Genomic DNA, 18,906 nt, shown 5'->3' on the forward strand with positions numbered 1-18,906 from the left:
ATCGGTCTATGGCGTCGGCAACTGCTGAACTAACCTGGCTTAGTTTTATGCTTCGAGACATTGGTGTATCTCTTCCTCGACCTCCCCAGTTGTTCTGTGACAACATGAGTGCACTACATATGTCTATAAATCCTATGTTTCATGCTCGCTCAAAACACATCGAATTGGACTACCATTTTGTTCGTGAGAAAGTCGCCATGGGTCAACTTGTTACTCGATACATTCCAACTTCAGCTCAACTGGCTGACATCTTTACAAAACCTCTCATCAAATACGCCTTTCATTCGTTTCGTGACAAACTGGGTGTCTCTTCTTCTATCCACGCCAGTTTGAGGGAGCATGTTAAGGAAACAATATCAGATCCCACTAATGCAGCAAATAGAGAAGAAACTAATCCCACCAATCAAGCATATCAAGACAATTATAGAAACATGAAATCTCGTCAATGATTCCATAAGATTAGGCTATTCTTTGATATTTTTCCTTTGTAGAATCCTGTAATCATGAATGCTCTATATGTATAAATACCTTAAGCAATGTAATGAAACATATAGCCTTCACTCATCAATTCCTTTATTTAGATAAATTTACATAAACATCATAAACGAGTTTTATTGAAATCAAACTAAGGATTTTAATCGTAGTAATATGGGCAGAAGAGGTTATAGTCGGAAAATCACCTTCTCCCACTTTTAAAAAATGAAAATGAAAAAAGTTTTCTTAGAAAGAAAGAGAGTAATTTTTAGAAAAAGAAGGAGAAAGCCTTCAAGTTTACTTTTTTGTATCATTTTTAATTAATTATATTTAACTATAGTTAAAATGATATTTTTCATTATTTTAATGAATTTTATAATCTTTTAGATCAAAAATTCTTCAATCTAAATATTTGTATCATTATTTTTATTAGCTGGCTGTTAAAGAGGCAATTAAGATTTTGATAAGTTTTTTGTATACTGATTTTTAGCATATAACGATCCAACGATATATTTTTGGACGAATAAAATAAAAAAAATTGGAAAATCATAAGATTCAGTTAAATTTTTAAAATCGACGATTCATACAAAAACTAAAAAAATCACGCACAGTACTTCCACTTACTTTTTTTTATTATATATTATCTAAATTTATTCCAACCTTACTTGATTGAGAATAAATTAATCAAAAAACTAATAAAATTTATTTGATTTATTTAATACATTTTATTTTTTGGAAAGTTAAGAGTAATTTTTCTTTAACTATGAAAATAACTTTCATTTGACATTATTTCTATTAAAATATAGAAAAGTTGTATTTCTTTAATTAAATGAATAATAAAATATCATAATATCCTCTACTTTAGTTATTTCAATTGTTAATAAGAAATTATATCTTTGATATTTAATATAATAAAAATAAAAATCAACGTTTAAATAATTCCCACTCACTTCCTTCTCGACAACCCATTTTCCATATGTTAAATCATTAAATTCAATTTACTTCAACGCAAGGTACAAAATAGAAGTTTCTTTATTCTGTGTTCTGAATTCTGATGTTCATTTTATTGCATGGGAAAAGTTTGAATCATTGCTTGTTCATTCAACTATGTGATGATGATAAATTTACTCTTGCACAATTGTTAAAACTTAATTTAAATATAAAAAACTTGTAAATTTATTTTCAAATTGGCATATCGATGGAAAAAATCAACTTTTTTCATTTTCAATAAAATTATTAAAACCTTTTAAAAGTTCTAAATTTATCATAATTCGGTCATTTCGTTGGAAATTTATCCAATTGTTATGTTGACAAAATTAATTCAGTTTTAAAAATTAGATAGATTTTCAGCGAATTAATCAATTGGGATTAATTTATAACTTTGAAAAAAAATTATAATTTTTTTTTAGAAAAATTGAAAAAGTTCAATTTTTTTAGCACCATTAAACCTTTCAAATTTATCTATTGGTTCACTATTTAGTTGATTTAATTTAAATGGTTCGTTCGGTTTGAATTTTAAAATTGGTTCCCTTGTATAAATATCCATATGCCCATTAGTAAAGTTAGCTTAAGAACAAACCCCATCATCTTTAATTGGTATTAATTTATTTAGGTCGTCATTTAATAATCAACATTTCATTAGACCCCATCTGCATTCCTGAATCATGACATGTGTGTGAAGGATACCAGAAAACAGAACATTTATGATCAATTTCATGTTCAATTGTTTGTATGCAACTAGATGGTTTGTTTACTTAAAGTTAACTAAAATTTGAATTAGGAATTTTAATAGTATATTTTACAATTATAATTACCATTTGTATTTTACTAAATTTATTTAATTTGTATTTTTATTATGAAATTCAAAACACGGGTCGATTTTCATTACATTTGTGCATATTTATTTACTAGTAATGTACAATGCCCACACAAGCATAAATATATTAAGAATTCAATCACTATTTTAGATTGCGAGAAATGAAAATTAATAGATGAAATTACTAAAATTAAAGTTTGTATTATAATTATAAAATATATGAAGTTTTATTTTAAAGTTTGTAATTTAATTTGTGATTAATCTTTATTTTATAATATTTTTGTTAATGTAAATAATTAAAAATATCATTTGGTTCAAACGTTAATGAAGGTTCAAGGCTTCAAGCGCATTTCTTAAACAAATTTTTAGGTTTGAAGAATTGACATGATGAATGAGCAAATTTTATAATGAACACAATTTCAAAAGTAAAAGCTCCAAATTTCACAATAAAGATTCGAGGAATAAGCTTTATGTCTCCATATGAAGATTGCCCTTTTAGTCTAATTGATGCCTTTTTTTTCGAAAATTATAAAATTTCATTAATCAAATTAATAGGCAAGAACATGAATTTGAAACTTTTGAAGGACACAATCCTTCCAAACATTGCTTCTAACAATAATTGCTAAAGCCATTCTAGCTAAAAAATAGTACCCCTATTATAAACAGAAATACTGATACATTCCTCACTACTAACTGGACTTAAACTGTCTTTTATTAAGCTCACATCAATACATAGCACATTATAGTTAGTGGATGCCTCTATTGCAACTTATGAGTTTGATTTTACCTCAAAAGAAATTAGATTGGCTTCCTCTGCTATGATGATGCCTTCTCGGATGGCTTTGTGAAATTTGAAATCAGCATTTTGAACCATTCCTATGAAGTTTCTGAACAGCTGAACACGCCAGAAAAGACCCCGAAGATGGTTGAAACCGTCAGACAAAGTTGGAACCGTTGAAGCAGACACCGCGAACTGCCGGGTTGCTGGAATCTGATTCTCTCGAACCGCCACAAGGTGGAGAGATACTAATCTTAAATTAGATTAGAATACAACTAAGATACAACTAGAAAAACTTCTAAATCTAAACCAAAAATGGTTGAGATAGCAAAACGACTGAAAATTAACGGAAAAACTAAGATAATAGTGAAAAAAAACAAAGGAACAAGCTAATTTATGGATTTAGAGAGGTGATTTTTAGCCTAAGGAGGCCAAAACTCCCATAAAAAAAGAAGTTGGAAGCTAGGTTTTCAATTGAGAGAGTTTTTTATGGCTAGGGTTTTTCTTTTTTTGATAACTTTCTTCTTTGCAAGTTTTGGCAGTGTAATTGATATTTTTAGGAGAAAAAGGTCTAATTACCCTACAATACCAATTTTTTGCAAGTGTTGTCAATTATATCTAATATTTTGAAAATCAACTTGTTTAACCGTTTTTTAGTATATTTAATTTCTTTTATTGCCATTTTTTAAATCGAGCAGATTTAATTGAAGGTTTTCACCTGAGGAGATGTTGCTCCTCGTCGGAGGAGCACTGCTCCGCCATTGAAAGGGTAGACCCATCTGGGTCTACTCTTTCCACGGAAAAAAATTAAAAAAATTTAGTTAAAAAAAATCCAGTGAAAAAAATATTTCGACAGCGGTTTCCGGTGGGTGTGGTGGTTTTCGGTTGAAATTAAGCGGTTTCTGGTGTGAGTGCAGGGTTAAATTGATTTGGTTTTACATAGTTCAAGGGGTTGATAACACACTCTCTTTAGGTGTTTTGGATATAAAAACGCAAGTTGAGGGTTAGTTTGATCCAAAAGTCTTTAAAATGACTTTTTCGATATTTCGTGCTAAATTGAGAGGGTGAATTGATCCTTTTCTTATAATTTATTATTGGAAATTGAAAGAATTGTAGAGAAAAAAGAATAAGATGGTTGCTTTAATATTTAATAGCATAACTGGAATTTTATAGACAACAATCAACAGATAATATATGAATCTAAATAAAAGATATTATCTAAATAAAGTAAATGGAATAAGAGTAATAGGAATAATTTAAAGTAATTGACTAATACTTAAGTCAAAACTAGTCTTATTTTTCTTGGTACATATGTCCATGAGGTTAATTTTTTGAACGGGTCTCAACTATGAGACGACAATTTTAAACCTTCCACATTCATACTAATTCTCACTCGATCTGTGTATGTCCCTTACATGAGGCAAACTCTAACTCCAAATTTCAAACGGCTGCATACATGAGTACGGTTCGAACCCGCGACCTCATTTAAGTTAAAAGAGCGCCTTATCAACTCATTTGTGCCTTAGGGTTAAAAGCTAGGTAGCACGTAAACGGAAATGGAAAACGGAAACGACACAAAACAGACATGGAGAAACAATAAAATTTTAAAATAAAGGACATGAAACGTGTAAATTATAAAAAATATAGAGATATATTTATAATATTAGAAATTATAAAATATTATATATATTAAATTTTATTTATACATTTATATCAATTAATAAAATAAATCAAATATAATTAAATTTAATAAAAATAAGAAGATAAGTTTTATTGTATATAAAGCAAACAATAAAAAATTTGGGCAGTCGATTAATAAAAGGCCAAATAACCAAAAAAGGCCAAACCTTTTATAAAAGTTTACAAATGTACAAACCTTTCAATTTTATCCAATTTGTCTTGAAATGCATGATTTCGTTTCAATTTTATCCAATTGTGTAATTTTGCTCATATGGCGCCTACGTGGTGCTGATGTGGCATGCCACACATCAGCGCCACATAAGTAAAATTGTGTAGTTGGACAAAATTGAAACAAAATCATGCATTTCAGGACAAATTGGATAAAATTGAGAGGTTTAGACTTTTGTGAAACTTTCATGAAAGGTTTGGCCTTAAAAAAATTATTAGTTGAAAACTTTTTAGGTTTTTTTATAACTATATAATTTTTTTATTTATGGAAACGGCTCGAAACGTTTCCTTATGAGTTTCCGAGAGTTTCCGGTTTCCGAAACGTTTCCGAAACGGGACACGCAACTTCGTCGAAGTTTCCGTGCTTCTTAAAACTAGTCTTATTTAATTTTAAATTACATTCAACTCTTTATCATTACCTTTATATTCCTTTTTGAAATAGTTTTAGATGTCTTGTACGTATATATACATATCGTGCTTCACGTAACAGAAAATAGATAGACTTTGATTTTGGACCTTTTTCTTTTATGAATTTTCAATTGATTCATCATGGAAGTGTAGGCAACGACAATTACATAAAAACTAAAAAAAATAGTATTAGTCAAGCACAAATTATTGAAATACCCTTAAGATTTTATTATATCAACATAGATTGTACTACATTTTAATATGCACAAATCATTATTTCATAGGTTAATTTCTAAAAGTTAAAAGAGAGTAATTTAGTAATGCTATCACAAGTAAACTTCTTGTAAAAATGTTAATTTCTTTATTCATATGGGACGAAAAAAGTGTAATTTGTATAAATTTCTCTCAGTTCATTATTTAATTATCTAATTTTCATTAGCCCCACCTACATTACTGAATCATGGGCATGCGTGTGAAAGAGACCAGGAAAAAGAAAATATTCACGATCAATCGAATTCTCAAATAGGGACCAAATTCATGTTCAATTGATGTTTATACATTAAATATATGTACTATTTTTGCAACCAAAGTTGTTTCTATAACAATTTGTTGTCCGATAACTAATTGAAACAAATGTCATTTAATTCAGTTATAGGGTCACTTAAAATTTGAGATTGAAACTTTATCTTCCGCAAAAATCCTATCTGATTCGAATGTAAACTAATATAAATATAGAAGGTTTAAAGTTATCATTTCATATTTAGGATCCCCTTGTGCACCTTGTATACCTTGTATTTTGTAACAAGAAAATGTCATTTGATTAAAAAGTTTAAATTTGTTAACGAAGGTTTAAGTGCATTTATGTAATTATAGAAACACATAAATTTTGGAACGTTTATCATTTTTAAAAAGGTAATATCATATAAATTTATGAATTATAAGTGTTTTTTTTTTCATTTAATTATGAACTTTAAAAAATATCAAATTTACACTATTTATTATAAAATGAATGGTGTAAATTAATATAACATATTTTATACTTTTTCATTCTACACCATTTATTTTGTAATTAAATGTAGATTGATTGGACATGATAGGTCAATATTCAATCAACTTAAAATAATTTTGATCCTATTTGTTTTCATATGAAACTTCTCCTTTGAATTCGAAACGTTTTAGTGGTGCCTTATGTACTAAATAAAAGCCAATTCATTATAATTTTTAGGATTAATTTCATATAAAATCACCAGTTTTAAACCTTTTATTATTTTAACGTCTTTTAAAAAGTGTCAAATAAAATCACCATCTTTCATGTTTTTGCAAATCTATCACTAATGAGAAAATTCGGTGTCTTTTCCCTCTCAAATAAATGTCATAATCTAACTATTGCCCTAATTAACACAAAAAGATACTTTCATCTCACTCTTTTTTTGTGGATTCCGGTTGTCGAGTCAATAATGATAAACCGAATTTTCACATTCGTGATAGATTTGCAAAAAAATAAAATAAAATGTAGTGATTTTATTTGATACTTTTTAAAGGATGTGATTAAAATGAAAAAACGTATAATTGTGGCGAGTTTTATATGCAATAAATCCTAATTTTTAGGACAAAAATACAAAACCAAATCTTCTAGTGTTTGTAATTTTAAGTGAACATTTTATTTTTAACTAATTTAATATAAAGTTAATGTTTTAAAAATATTAATACTTTTCGAGTGAAGTTAATTCTAAACAATACTTTTAAAATCACATCATTTAACTCGATTTTATATCTATCGTGTCAATTATAGTCATTTTTTAAAATCTTAAATTTGCCACATGCCAGCCATAGTTGAGTCGACATATTTTCATGATAAATGCTGACATGTCATTTAAAAATCAAACTGAATTATTAGTCACTAAAAAAAGTAGCTGGACCAATGGGAGTTGGTTCAAGTGCTAAGCGGCTTGGTATCGCTTAAGCAAGGTGTCGGGTTCGAGTCCTTGTGAATGCAAAAAATTTCCACTAGCAGACTCACCCACCATGCCAGGTGCGCGACGCGGATCGGATCCAGATTAGTCAGGGCGAAGCCTTGAAAACCGGATAGGCTTACAAAAAAAAAAAGTAGCTTGAGGCAGTGTTATCTACTCCCATCAGCTCCAAATTACCCCTGGGCAAGCTCCATTGGCGCATAATCGGAAGGGCAGGAATCGGGATGGGTTAAAGTGAACTCTGATGCCACTATAGATTCTCGAAATAATCTAGCTACAGGAGGTAGTGTTTTTAGAGACATAACAGGTCAAGTTCTTAAAGTTGAGGTTCAGATTTTTGAAGGAATTTCGGAAGCGGAAACGGAAACGGCAGAGCTCCTTGCTCTCAGATTTAGAGTGAAGTTGGCAACTGATTTGGGTTTTGATAAAGTACACTTTGAGTCTGATGCCTCGTTGGCCATTCATCGCGTAAACGGTTCAAGCAACGCGATCGATCACACTCAACTTATTGCAGAAGATATTGTGTCTATTGGAAATCGGCTAGAGAGCACTAAATTCTCTCATGTTCGAAGAAGTGGTAATCGTCTAGCTCATGCTATAGCTAGCTGGGGTTTGCATCATCGATCTAATCTTGTTTCTGATAATGTTGTTGCAGCAGAAATGCAATCTATTGTAATGACTTATATTATGTTGCAATGAATTCCCTTTTTTCTCTAAAAAAATAAAAATTAGCTGGTAATTTTTTTAATTAAAGGTCACAAATGATCTAGTTCGAGTTTATGTTAGTCTTTATGACTAAAATATAGTGATTCGACATCAACATGACTGACATATTTTTTAATTCTTTTTATAAATTATTAAAGCTGACATAACAGTTTTGATATCAGATTAAATGAAGTAATTTTAAAATATTTATTAAAATTAACCTTCACAACAAAGTATTTATATTTTTAGAAATAAGTTTTTAATGTATAACATTTAAGTGCAATTGTCTCCCGAATTGTTAAAGTTGATTAACAAATACGTGTAATTATCTTTTGTCAAGAAGATACTATTATTAGGATAATATTATTAAAGTACATTGTAGATTAATTGATATAAGCTAAATAATCGTTCTACTAGAAGAAACGAAACAACAACAAAAATTTAAAAATACAAATTATGAAGGTGCTAATAAACATGTTGAATTCAAATGTTAAAATTTTCTTGACACGTTGCAGTTTCAAAATTTCCATTTCCAGTTTGTTCTGTTGCAAATATACTACAAATAATATAATCAAAATTTTAAATCTTCAAACAAGCACTAAAAAATCTTTAACAATCAAAAGATTACACAAACGAACTCCAAATCTAATAAAAATACTCTAAAAACACAAAATTCCAAAATTGTAATAATTGTATTAAAAAAACTAAAAAGCAAGAATAAACATCAATAAAGAACTCAGATTTCAGTTTGAAACCAAAATTCACAGTTTATTTACTGAAGAAAACTCAAAACTTGATTAAAGTTAGAGAGAGCAATTATTTTCTAAAGAGAAGTTCATAGATAAAAAAACCACCACTAATAAAGAATATGTAATGGAAAATCTAATCTTGATAAGTGATGTCACACTAGATAAAATAAATGATTAATTATATATAAAATCATTATATTTACACATATTTCGATTTTATCACATTTTTAAAAGGTTATCATATAAAAGCATCATCTTTAGTTATTTTTAAATCTACCACAATTTTAAAATTCGGCAATTGTTTGATCCTAGGCAAATAGTGATAGACATGGCAGAAAATTATTGCAAGAGTTAATTACATATATATCACTATCTTTATATTTTTTTTTTAATTTTATCACGAACTTTCAAATCTAAGATAGATTTTCGTTTAAAATTTTGCCGAATCTAAACGGTGGTAGACATGAATGTTTTTGAAAGGTGGTGGTTTTATATGATAATTTGTAAACAATATAATTAAATTAAAAATATATATAAAAATGGTGATTCTATATACTATTATTTCTATAATAAAATTCTAATTATACACCATCTATACATTATTTATACAGGGCAGATATGTCAACAATTGCAAAAATGACTGATAGATTTGAGCAATCGGGATACAATTGCAACAAAAGTTAAAAGTAGAACAAATTAGTTAAATAATTGAAAGTACAATGGAAAGTTTGGATTTTTATGTACAACTGGTCTAACTATAATGATGAATAATGAGTTTTTTACCAAACAACTACTGTCTTTCTCTTTGAACAAAAACTAGTGCTAATGTTATTCAAATTTTCATCATCTTGTTATTGTTTTTTTTTCATTATTCTATGATCATCTGTGTCATTTTTTGTATTATATTTGTACAGACAGATAAATCTTAAAATAATTATTACTGTCTTTTTCTTTGAACAAAAACGTCAGTGCTGCTGTAATTCAATTTTTCATCATCTTGTTTTATTTTTAGTCAAAATTCATAAATATTATTTTTAGTCGTGTCAATAATGGTTACATTGATAAAAAGCAAATTTACGATGATCTGGCATATAAAATGTTTATACTAAAATATTATTTATAGATCGACTTATAAATTAAAAATAAATTACTAAACAGTTCTGACATGTATAATTTTTTTTTTTATCATTTTTTCCAGGATTTTTTTTTCAAAGCAATACCACGAGCAATCAATAGTAGTTTTATCTGATATTCACTAATATTTGTCAAATGATTCCAACTACAAAATACTTTTGTCCTAACCAGTGCACTTATTTTTCATCAAGTATTATATAAACTAAAGATCGAAGCGGGAATCAAGATAAAAAAAGAAATAATAACAAATAAAAAAACCCCTTAATCTGTCACATAAGATAAGAAAAAACCACTTTTGACAGAATAAATTCAAAACTACAATAATGAAAAAAAGAAATGAATTACTGCCTATCCATAAAATAATTGGAGAGAATTGCCAAACTAAAAACTTCTATAATTAATATTAAAAATTGTCTTGTTTTTTAATTGCGTATTCTATGATCACCTTTGTTATTTTGTGCTATATATGTACAGAGATAAAATATAATAATGGTTCGCTGAATTTGTTTACGGGAAGTTTCCTACCGACTACTACTAACAGTTCTGAAAGAATGAAGATAATTCATAAACAATTAGTGCCCATCATAACCACCCATAGATGATCAAAGTGGCACCAAAATTGTATGTGCAATAGAGAATAATAAAACTTTAGGATAGAGAATAAAATAAAGTGATACAATTGAGGGGTCAAAGTATACATTAAGCCACTATGGAAAACAAAGAATTTACAAGCTAAAACCAGCAAATCTATTTTATAGAACTGAAACATGTCAACAAAGTTTCATTCTATCAAAATAAAAACTAGAAAAAATAATGATAAAAACTAAAAAGCTTTAACATATGCCCAATAAATGGCAGTATCTGCACTAATTACACTTCAAAAAACCAGGGCTGCAGCTACACGTATCTACATTTTCAAGAACATCTACAAGTGAAAAATTCAAATCCAAAATATTTGCTACATCAATCAACAGTCCCCTCTTTCATCCGTAGAGTATGAGCAATTTGGCTCGTCTCCGAAATCGTCTAATACACCATCCACATTGTCACAGTTGCCGACGGCCGCTGCATTAATTTCCGTTATAGTGCTCTGAGACAAGGAAACCAAGCCAATTCTCGCCATACGGTTCATGATCGCATCCACATCGCTAGATCCGGTGTACAAGCCTCGGCTTCCAACAGCAAGTATACACTGTTTCTCCCCAGTACTGGTCAATACAGCAGGCAGCACATTCAGCAACTGCGGATGGTTAACCTGAGCCGAACTGCTCATGAGCAGTCGCAAAGTCTCTCTCGCACCTTTTTCCAACAAAGAATCGGTCTCGGGAATTAACGGGTGCAATGGTGGAATAGTGCTAGAAATACAAGGACCAGCACTAACCAGGTAACCTTGACCGGAGGAGCAAACATCGATGACTGGAATATGAACAATTGGATCACACATTAAAGGAGTAAAGGTTGGGAATTGCGGAGTACTAGACATAGGTAATCGAAGCAACGGGTCTGGCAGAAAGGCTGGAAAATCCAATTTAGGGATATCAGCCAGACTAAGAGGAGGCGTAGGAGTAAAGATGCTCGAGGGTAGACTTGCCGATAATAATGAGGAAAGAGGTGGAAGCAAAGGGGATGATTCAATAGATGAGACGCTGAGTTGTGAAGACGCTGAAGGGAACTGCACGGTTGAAGTACCGAGTGGGCACCAACAATAGTAAGGAGAGGCAAGAGGCGGATTCGAAATAGTGACAGGGAACCCGGAACTTAGAATTGGTGGAATAGCTAATTTTCCGAGTGACTCAAGAAAACTAGATGGTGGTGTTACAGGGGAACTTTTAATTTCAGTCGGCTTCACATCTTCAGTTACATTAGAGCTAGATTCATCCTTCTCGCATGGAAACGGAATCATCAGGCTATCAACTGCTGACAAATGCCCATCGCCGCGACGCTTTAACTTTTCCCGGGTTCTTAAAGAAGACAAGCTTTTAGGCAGACCCTCTTTAAAAGAACTTGATCTTGGACTGAGGCTTCCCTGATACGATGCATTTGCTTTAACTGCTTGACTCCCAATGTATCGGGAACGCAACGACTTGGATGAAACTTCACATTCAGTTGTAGAGGAAGAGGAAGAGATAGGTAAGTGCGCAGCATTTTCTCGAGTGCCACTTCCCACAAGAAAGGCCCGGAGGTGAGTTGCAAAGCAACCAAGGCGTGACTCACTAATTCCAGTTAAGTCAACTATAGATGGCCTCCTCCTGAGTATATCCTTCATCTATTATTAACAGAAAAGAAGGGAACATTAATTAGCAGCCATCAAAAGTTATTACTTCAACGATAATCCAAAATAGAAAAGCATATTATATTTTGTTCTCCAAATACATCCCAAACATTGATAAGAAGTTTTATACCTTGGCAAGCAATTCGATTCCCAAAAGTTTGGATTTCTCTGAGCACCAAAAATGGAAGTCTCTACCATCTGCTATTTTTATAATGAAAGACCGGCCAGAGCTGTCTGCTGAGATCTCATCAACTTTGACTGCAGGACCCTGTGCCTTACTGCTTAGGGTGAATAGCCTTTCTGCATGACCATCATCTCCAATGAAAGACAGGCGCAAATCAGATGTTGGTAACAAAGTAAGATTCAAATTCCCCCTGAAAAATGTCAAAGAAAAGAAAATTGCTTAGAATCACTGCGTAGCATATAAGTGAACCAAAAAGTAGCAACCAACAGAATGGACATCCTAGAGGGAAATGCAAAAATAAATTGGAAACCGAAAAAGCTAACGTAGTAAAATACAAGTAAACAAAAAGGATGATTTTATCATCAAAATACTTTTATTATAAGAAACTTCCGGTGCTCTCACTAAAGTCCACAATATAAATAGAAGGCAGGGCATCTATATCTGCCACTTCGCCAGCAAGACAGTAATTTAGATCCTGGCAATTCAGATGTCTGATTTTACAAGTCACGACATTAATATACTATAAGAATATAATAGGCTTGTGTTGATTGCCAACCAATGAAGCACATGGGATTGTAGCATGGATGTGTATGAATTCTCCTCACAACCACCTTAAAATCTAAACATCAACAATTACTGCCTGTCTGAAGCAAATTTGTTCAACTACTATGACTATGAAGTCTATGATCATGTTCATTGACCATAATTTTTTATTAGTCTTCGATAAGTAAACCACTTTAAGCTTTTTCCTAATAGCTTATTTTCAAATCTAGAGAGCATTAATGTGAAAGAGTGTTATTATAAGTGAGCAACAAGTCATGCCTTCATCTTAATCTATCTTTTAATTAAGTTTCATCATATACAACATTCAAAGTTATACCCACACATTAACAAGACTTATAAAAAATAACAAGATAATTTTTTTTGATAAATGAATTTAAAACAGCGAGAGCTAATTTAGAGTTTAAAAATAAAAGGATGTATTAGAAATTATGACAAAGAAATAAGCAAATAAATAAAATCAAACAGTAACAAAGCCACGAAATTTCTAAAACATATAGATTATGACAAAACCATATCAGTACTTTTACATGTATAGTACAAAAAGACCCTATATGCTCAACTTCTACTTCAGTTAAAAAGTTATCCCCACAAATCCAATAAGCAGACGCAATATAGGTAATCATATAATGTAGGAAACGAAACTACCTTTACTTCCTCATAATTCAGAGATCATAATAGAATACGCCCACTTTACCTACAAGTCAAAAGATATTTTTACTTGGAAGCATGAACATTATCACTATCAATAAGCTAAAATATGCAGTCCTGCAATCTATATTTTTCATGAACGACACGATACATACACTTTCCAACCATAAGATTACAAATTAGCTTATTACTAATGAAAAAGCTGACCAGGAACCCTACATGAGCAACTGGAGCTTAAAAAGAGGCAGCGAAACCCTTTTCACTTGTCACTGTCATAGTCCAGGAGCAACTAAATTGATCAACTTTCACATTAACTCCCGGCTTCATAAAGCAACAATCTAGATATCAAAAACAGTATGGCAACTCCAACAGTAGATGCAAATAAAAAAATCGTATCCAATTCACCACAATCATTTCATTTTATTCGAAATGGACTCCTTTAAAAATCATCTATTAAGCATACAGAAAGCAATGAGATCGGAGTTGATTAGAACAAGTACATAAAATCTACAAACTGATTAATGTCAGCGACAAATGGAGCAATAGAAGAACATAATAGAGAGGTTGAAAACCTCACAAACAACAACTCCAAAACAGATTCAATAAGAATACTGTATATCATATCCAGAACATGTAGTCATGTACATATTCAAACTTAAAGGTACAGTAACATTGGTGATACACTGAAGACCCCAAGGAATATAACATCGACACCTAGCTAGTCTAAATCACGTTCTTGTGTGAAATATCTGAAAATAGAACTAGAAATTAAATGCATCTCATCATCCAATTTGACAGGGTTCTTCCGACACTCTGGCGAATAAGGTTTGAATTTATGCAATTTAACAGCACATACAAAACAAGTAAAGAAAGAATTGAAATCGCCAAATCAGATCGTAAAATGAATTACACAACAATTCTTCAATGTTAATTAAAATCAAACCTACATCCAAATAATAATGCAACATTTTAGATTACCTTGAAGATGTAGGACATAACAGAGTCCCTTGCTTATTAATCTTGCCAACACGAATCGAAACCAACGGAATACAAAAACACCGAGCTAAAATTCCAACTTCCGACGGTTCAAAATGCTGCAAATCATCACATAACACACAATAATTAACAAAAAAAATTAATAATCAACAGAAAAAAACGCTAGATTACAAAACGACACCGTTTTATACCTGACTGAGATGTGCTAGAAGGCTATCCTCAGCGATTCCGCAAGACGCATTCATTTTTAACAGCGGTTTTAACCTCTCGTCGGCTCTACAAGCTCCCATAACTTGCATATCTAAAGCTTGTAACCACACCAAAACCCTATCTTCACGATCGCTTCTTTGAAGGAGCAAATCTCCGTCTCCTTCTTCGACGAGAATGTCCGTTAATCTCTCCGTTAATTCAGATCTAACGGTTGAGGTTTCAACTCCGGTTGAAAACGACGACGGCTCGGTGAAGTCGTCGCCGTTGGAGAAATCGTTGCCGTTTCTCGAATTTGTCATCGTTAAGTTATAAATTAAATTCAAAATTTAGGAATGATTTGAATCTGATGATTATTAAATTAATTTTTTTTAGAGAGAGAGTGAATTTTTAGAGAGAGAAAAAATTGATATTTGTAAGAAATGGAAAAAAAGATAAGAAACGCGAGGTTTGGTTTTGCTAAATAAAAAAGGCCTGGCGGACGTGAAGGGGGTTTGTTGATTTTGATTTTGTAATTGGGATTTGGGAGTTCAAGTCCAGGTCGGTCATTGCATAGGAGCCACGTCAGCTCTGATTTGAAGTGTATAGATCGGGGGGAAATGTGTGGGGTCTACGAGGCTGGAAAGTGAAGTATGACACATCAGCAACCAAGCCGATTTTTTTTGTTGTTGAGTGCTATTGACAATTTAACACATCCAAATTTATAAAAAGGTTCATTTTGCCATTTAAATTTAGCATAAAAAATCAAATAAGCGCGGCTCATGGTTTTATAAAAAAAACTGTATAAAATCGACATTTTAACTCATTTTATACTTTAGATGAAGTAAAGAAATGCTATTAGAGTATTTTATACATATTGAAACTAATGTAATTGTAAATTATTGGACATTTGAAGTTCAAAAAGTAAAACGATCCAAAATGCTAAGTTCGAAGCGTTTTTTCTCTAAAACTATAAATGTGATCTTAATTGATTTTTAGCTAAATTTAAGGGGTAAATGAATCTTTATTAAATTTATCTATATCTATATCTATCTATATCTATACTATATATAAAAGCACGGATGGGGGGGGGACATGCAAATTTACTGAATAATCCTTTTCAGTTTCCTACTAAATAAAGGTTTTATAGTCATTAACTAATTAGTTATTTAATTAATCACTATTGTAATTAAAATCCTAATTAAAATAGGTAGCTAAATTATCTACAATTTAGTTTTTAATATGTGAAAAATAACTAAATTGTCTCCAAATTAGTAGGAATACCTATCTTTTAGTTTGATTGAACTACAAAATTAAAATACTATATTTGGTCAATATAATATTATTTAAATTTCTATCTTATTATTTTTAAAAATATTATTAATAAAATTAAGTTAATTATTTAATTATGGTTATTATAAAACCAAAAGAAGAATAAATTCAGTATGTAAAAAAATTTAATAACCGAATATATTATATTTACTTTTTGCAAAAATTCTTAACTAATTTAATATTAATTATAAATAAAAAACTGATATAATTATAATAAATTTACTAATATGTTCATTAACGAGTTACGTTACGAGCCACGTGCATAGCACGTAATGCGAAACTAGTGATTATGAATAGTGTATATATTATAGATTGGATTGACTTGAATAAGAATATGTGGTGTTTAATATAAGGAAAAAAAATGAAAAATTATTGAATCGTTAAAACATGATATTAATTGATCTATTTTCATCATTATTTATTGATTTTTTAGCTCATGATATTAATTTATCTATTTACAAAAAATTGATATACATTCGATAAAAACTTTAATATATCATACACCATAATCAAATTGGCAGACCTACAACATTTATGTATAATTGGTCGAGTATAAATTTTTATAAATTAATAGTCATTAGTCCTAAATTTTATTTTATACTCCCTCTTCCCGTTTAAGGAAGTTAAACGCATCTCACTTTTACATATAAAAAGTCTATATTATGTTTATTGTGCCAATTTATATTAAACTTTCATTTTTATCTCTTTAGTTATTTCAATATGCATTAAGTGAAATTCAATTTACAATACATTTAGTAGGTGAGATTCTGTTATTTAATAGAGATAAAAAAACATATTGCCGTGTTTTATTAACTTTGTGCAAAACTCATTTGCCCCATCTTCAACGGGATAAAGAGTGTATACAACTCCTTAACTTTTGCAGTAAAATAATATTTAAATGATAATTATACTTCTTTCGTCCCGTTTAAGAAGGGTCAACTTTTATTTGTTCATTTACCAAATTTAAATGGTGTTTTTTTGTCAGTTTATATGAATTACTCTCTTTTATCCCTTTTTTCTTTTTAAAATTAATAACTATTACTCTATATACAAATTATTAGACCATCACTAATAGAAATTAAATAAAAAAATTATAATAATCAATAGTTTTAATCTATAAATAAAAGTTATTTGTCTATTCTTAAACAGAAGAGAGAGAATATATTTTACAATTTTTTAAAATATGATTTTTTTTTTGTTTACAAAAAATAATGATTTATTGATAAACACAATCCATTTTTGTACAGCTATTTCATGAAAGAGATAGATTTAAGCAAAATTTTAGGACTGAATTATTGTGATGTAGGACATAGTGATACTAAAAGTCTAGAGAAATATCTTTATTTGGGGTCCATTATAAAAGAATTACTAATATTTTGTTTGTGATAATAATTGTAGTGAGTGAATAAATGCCAATAATTCCAAAATGCCAAATTTAAAAGCCAATCAAATACAGCAAAGAAAAGTAGACATCCAACCAACTAAATATCATAAAATTTCGTTGGTGAGGGTTTGATTATCAATTTATCATCACATAATCTTAATAATAATAATTAAAATGAGAAATATTGTTTTACTTTACTTTAATGAGTTGGCAATTAGATTAATGGTTACACTTTTTATTAATTATCTCAGCAGTTCTAACTAAAGTATCACAGTACTTTAATATACATACTTACCTAAGTGAAAATCATTAATATAAATATAAACTGAGTCAACCAAATATTAAAAAATAAAATAAGATAAAATCATTTTTTATATATAATTAACGGGTCCATATATTTTTCTTAGAATTCAGCTTAAATGATAATTTTTAGTTAAAATATTCAGTTTTTTTTCCTAGATCACAATATAAAATTGCAAGGTCCCGCAACATATCTCATAGAAAAAATACATGATAATATTATTATTTGGGTTGAATAAACCAAATAGCGCAAAATGGTTTGCAAACGTAGAGAATCAAAATATTTAAAATACTTTGCAGTCTCAATCAAACTATTTAATTTTATTTCAATCGAATTATATATTTTTTAGTATTTAATTTAATAATATCATATATTCCATTCACATATGGTATTACCGGACAAAGACACATTACATGTACAATATGACAAGTATTGTCATTATCAAATCATGTCACTTCTTTAATATTAGGGCAAGTCTTATATTATCTGCAAATTCATATATGGAATGGAGGTAAAAGAATGTCAATGCACAACAACACAAAGGGAAACATACTCCATCGAAACATCAACTCGGATCAACACTCACATCTATGTTCGCCGAAGCACAGACATTAAATGGCAAAGTTGGTATCGCCCCATAGATCACATAAACAATAATTTAGGGGTGAGCGGAAGCGAATTCGGTTATTAATCAAAATCTTAATAATACAAAATCGACGAAATTATTCAGTTAATTTGGTTAAACCTATTAGTAAAGAATAATTATTAAAAATAAAAATAGAAAAGGTAAATTAATTCGGTTAACCATTTTTTTTAATTAACCATAATTGAAGTGAAAGTAACTAAACTAACCAAAATCTTTCAACCAAATGATCAAAACAGATTAATTAATTCGGTTATACCCATTTTTTCCTCAACCCTAATGCACATCCAGAAATAACTGTACAAAGAAAACATGATATGCACTATTGCCTACGAGTATGCAATAGTTTCAATCAGATTTGGTACAAACTACACCGGAAAACCAAACCGAACCAAGAACATCAACTAAACCAGCTGGTTCAGTTTGAACTGAAATATTTTAAATCTTCATA

The 18,906-nt window shown here is 29.9% G+C and overlaps 2 protein-coding genes across 2 annotated transcripts; one reads left to right on the forward strand and one right to left on the reverse strand.

Annotated features, from left to right (window-relative positions):
* The first annotated feature begins 7,305 nt into the window (after positions 1-7,305).
* On the forward strand, positions 7,306-8,056 carry LOC126662099 (uncharacterized). The gene is made up of 2 exons (XM_050355986.1): positions 7,306-7,336; positions 7,569-8,056. The coding sequence occupies exons 1-2, from the start codon at positions 7,306-7,308 to the stop codon at positions 8,054-8,056; spliced, it is 519 nt and encodes a 172-aa protein (XP_050211943.1).
* Positions 8,057-10,669: 2,613 nt separating this feature from the next.
* LOC126660353 (uncharacterized) lies at positions 10,670-15,241 on the reverse strand. Its single transcript, XM_050353815.2, has 4 exons — positions 14,801-15,241; positions 14,592-14,707; positions 12,348-12,591; positions 10,670-12,211 (listed from the first exon to the last, which is right to left on the reverse strand). The coding sequence occupies exons 1-4, from the start codon at positions 15,116-15,118 to the stop codon at positions 10,913-10,915; spliced, it is 1,977 nt and encodes a 658-aa protein (XP_050209772.1). The 5' UTR covers positions 15,119-15,241; the 3' UTR covers positions 10,670-10,912.
* Between the last annotated feature and the right edge of the window lie 3,665 nt (positions 15,242-18,906).

This window comes from Mercurialis annua, linkage group LG8 (assembly GCF_937616625.2).
Source record: "Mercurialis annua linkage group LG8, ddMerAnnu1.2, whole genome shotgun sequence".
NCBI classification, from domain to species: domain Eukaryota; kingdom Viridiplantae; phylum Streptophyta; class Magnoliopsida; order Malpighiales; family Euphorbiaceae; genus Mercurialis; species Mercurialis annua.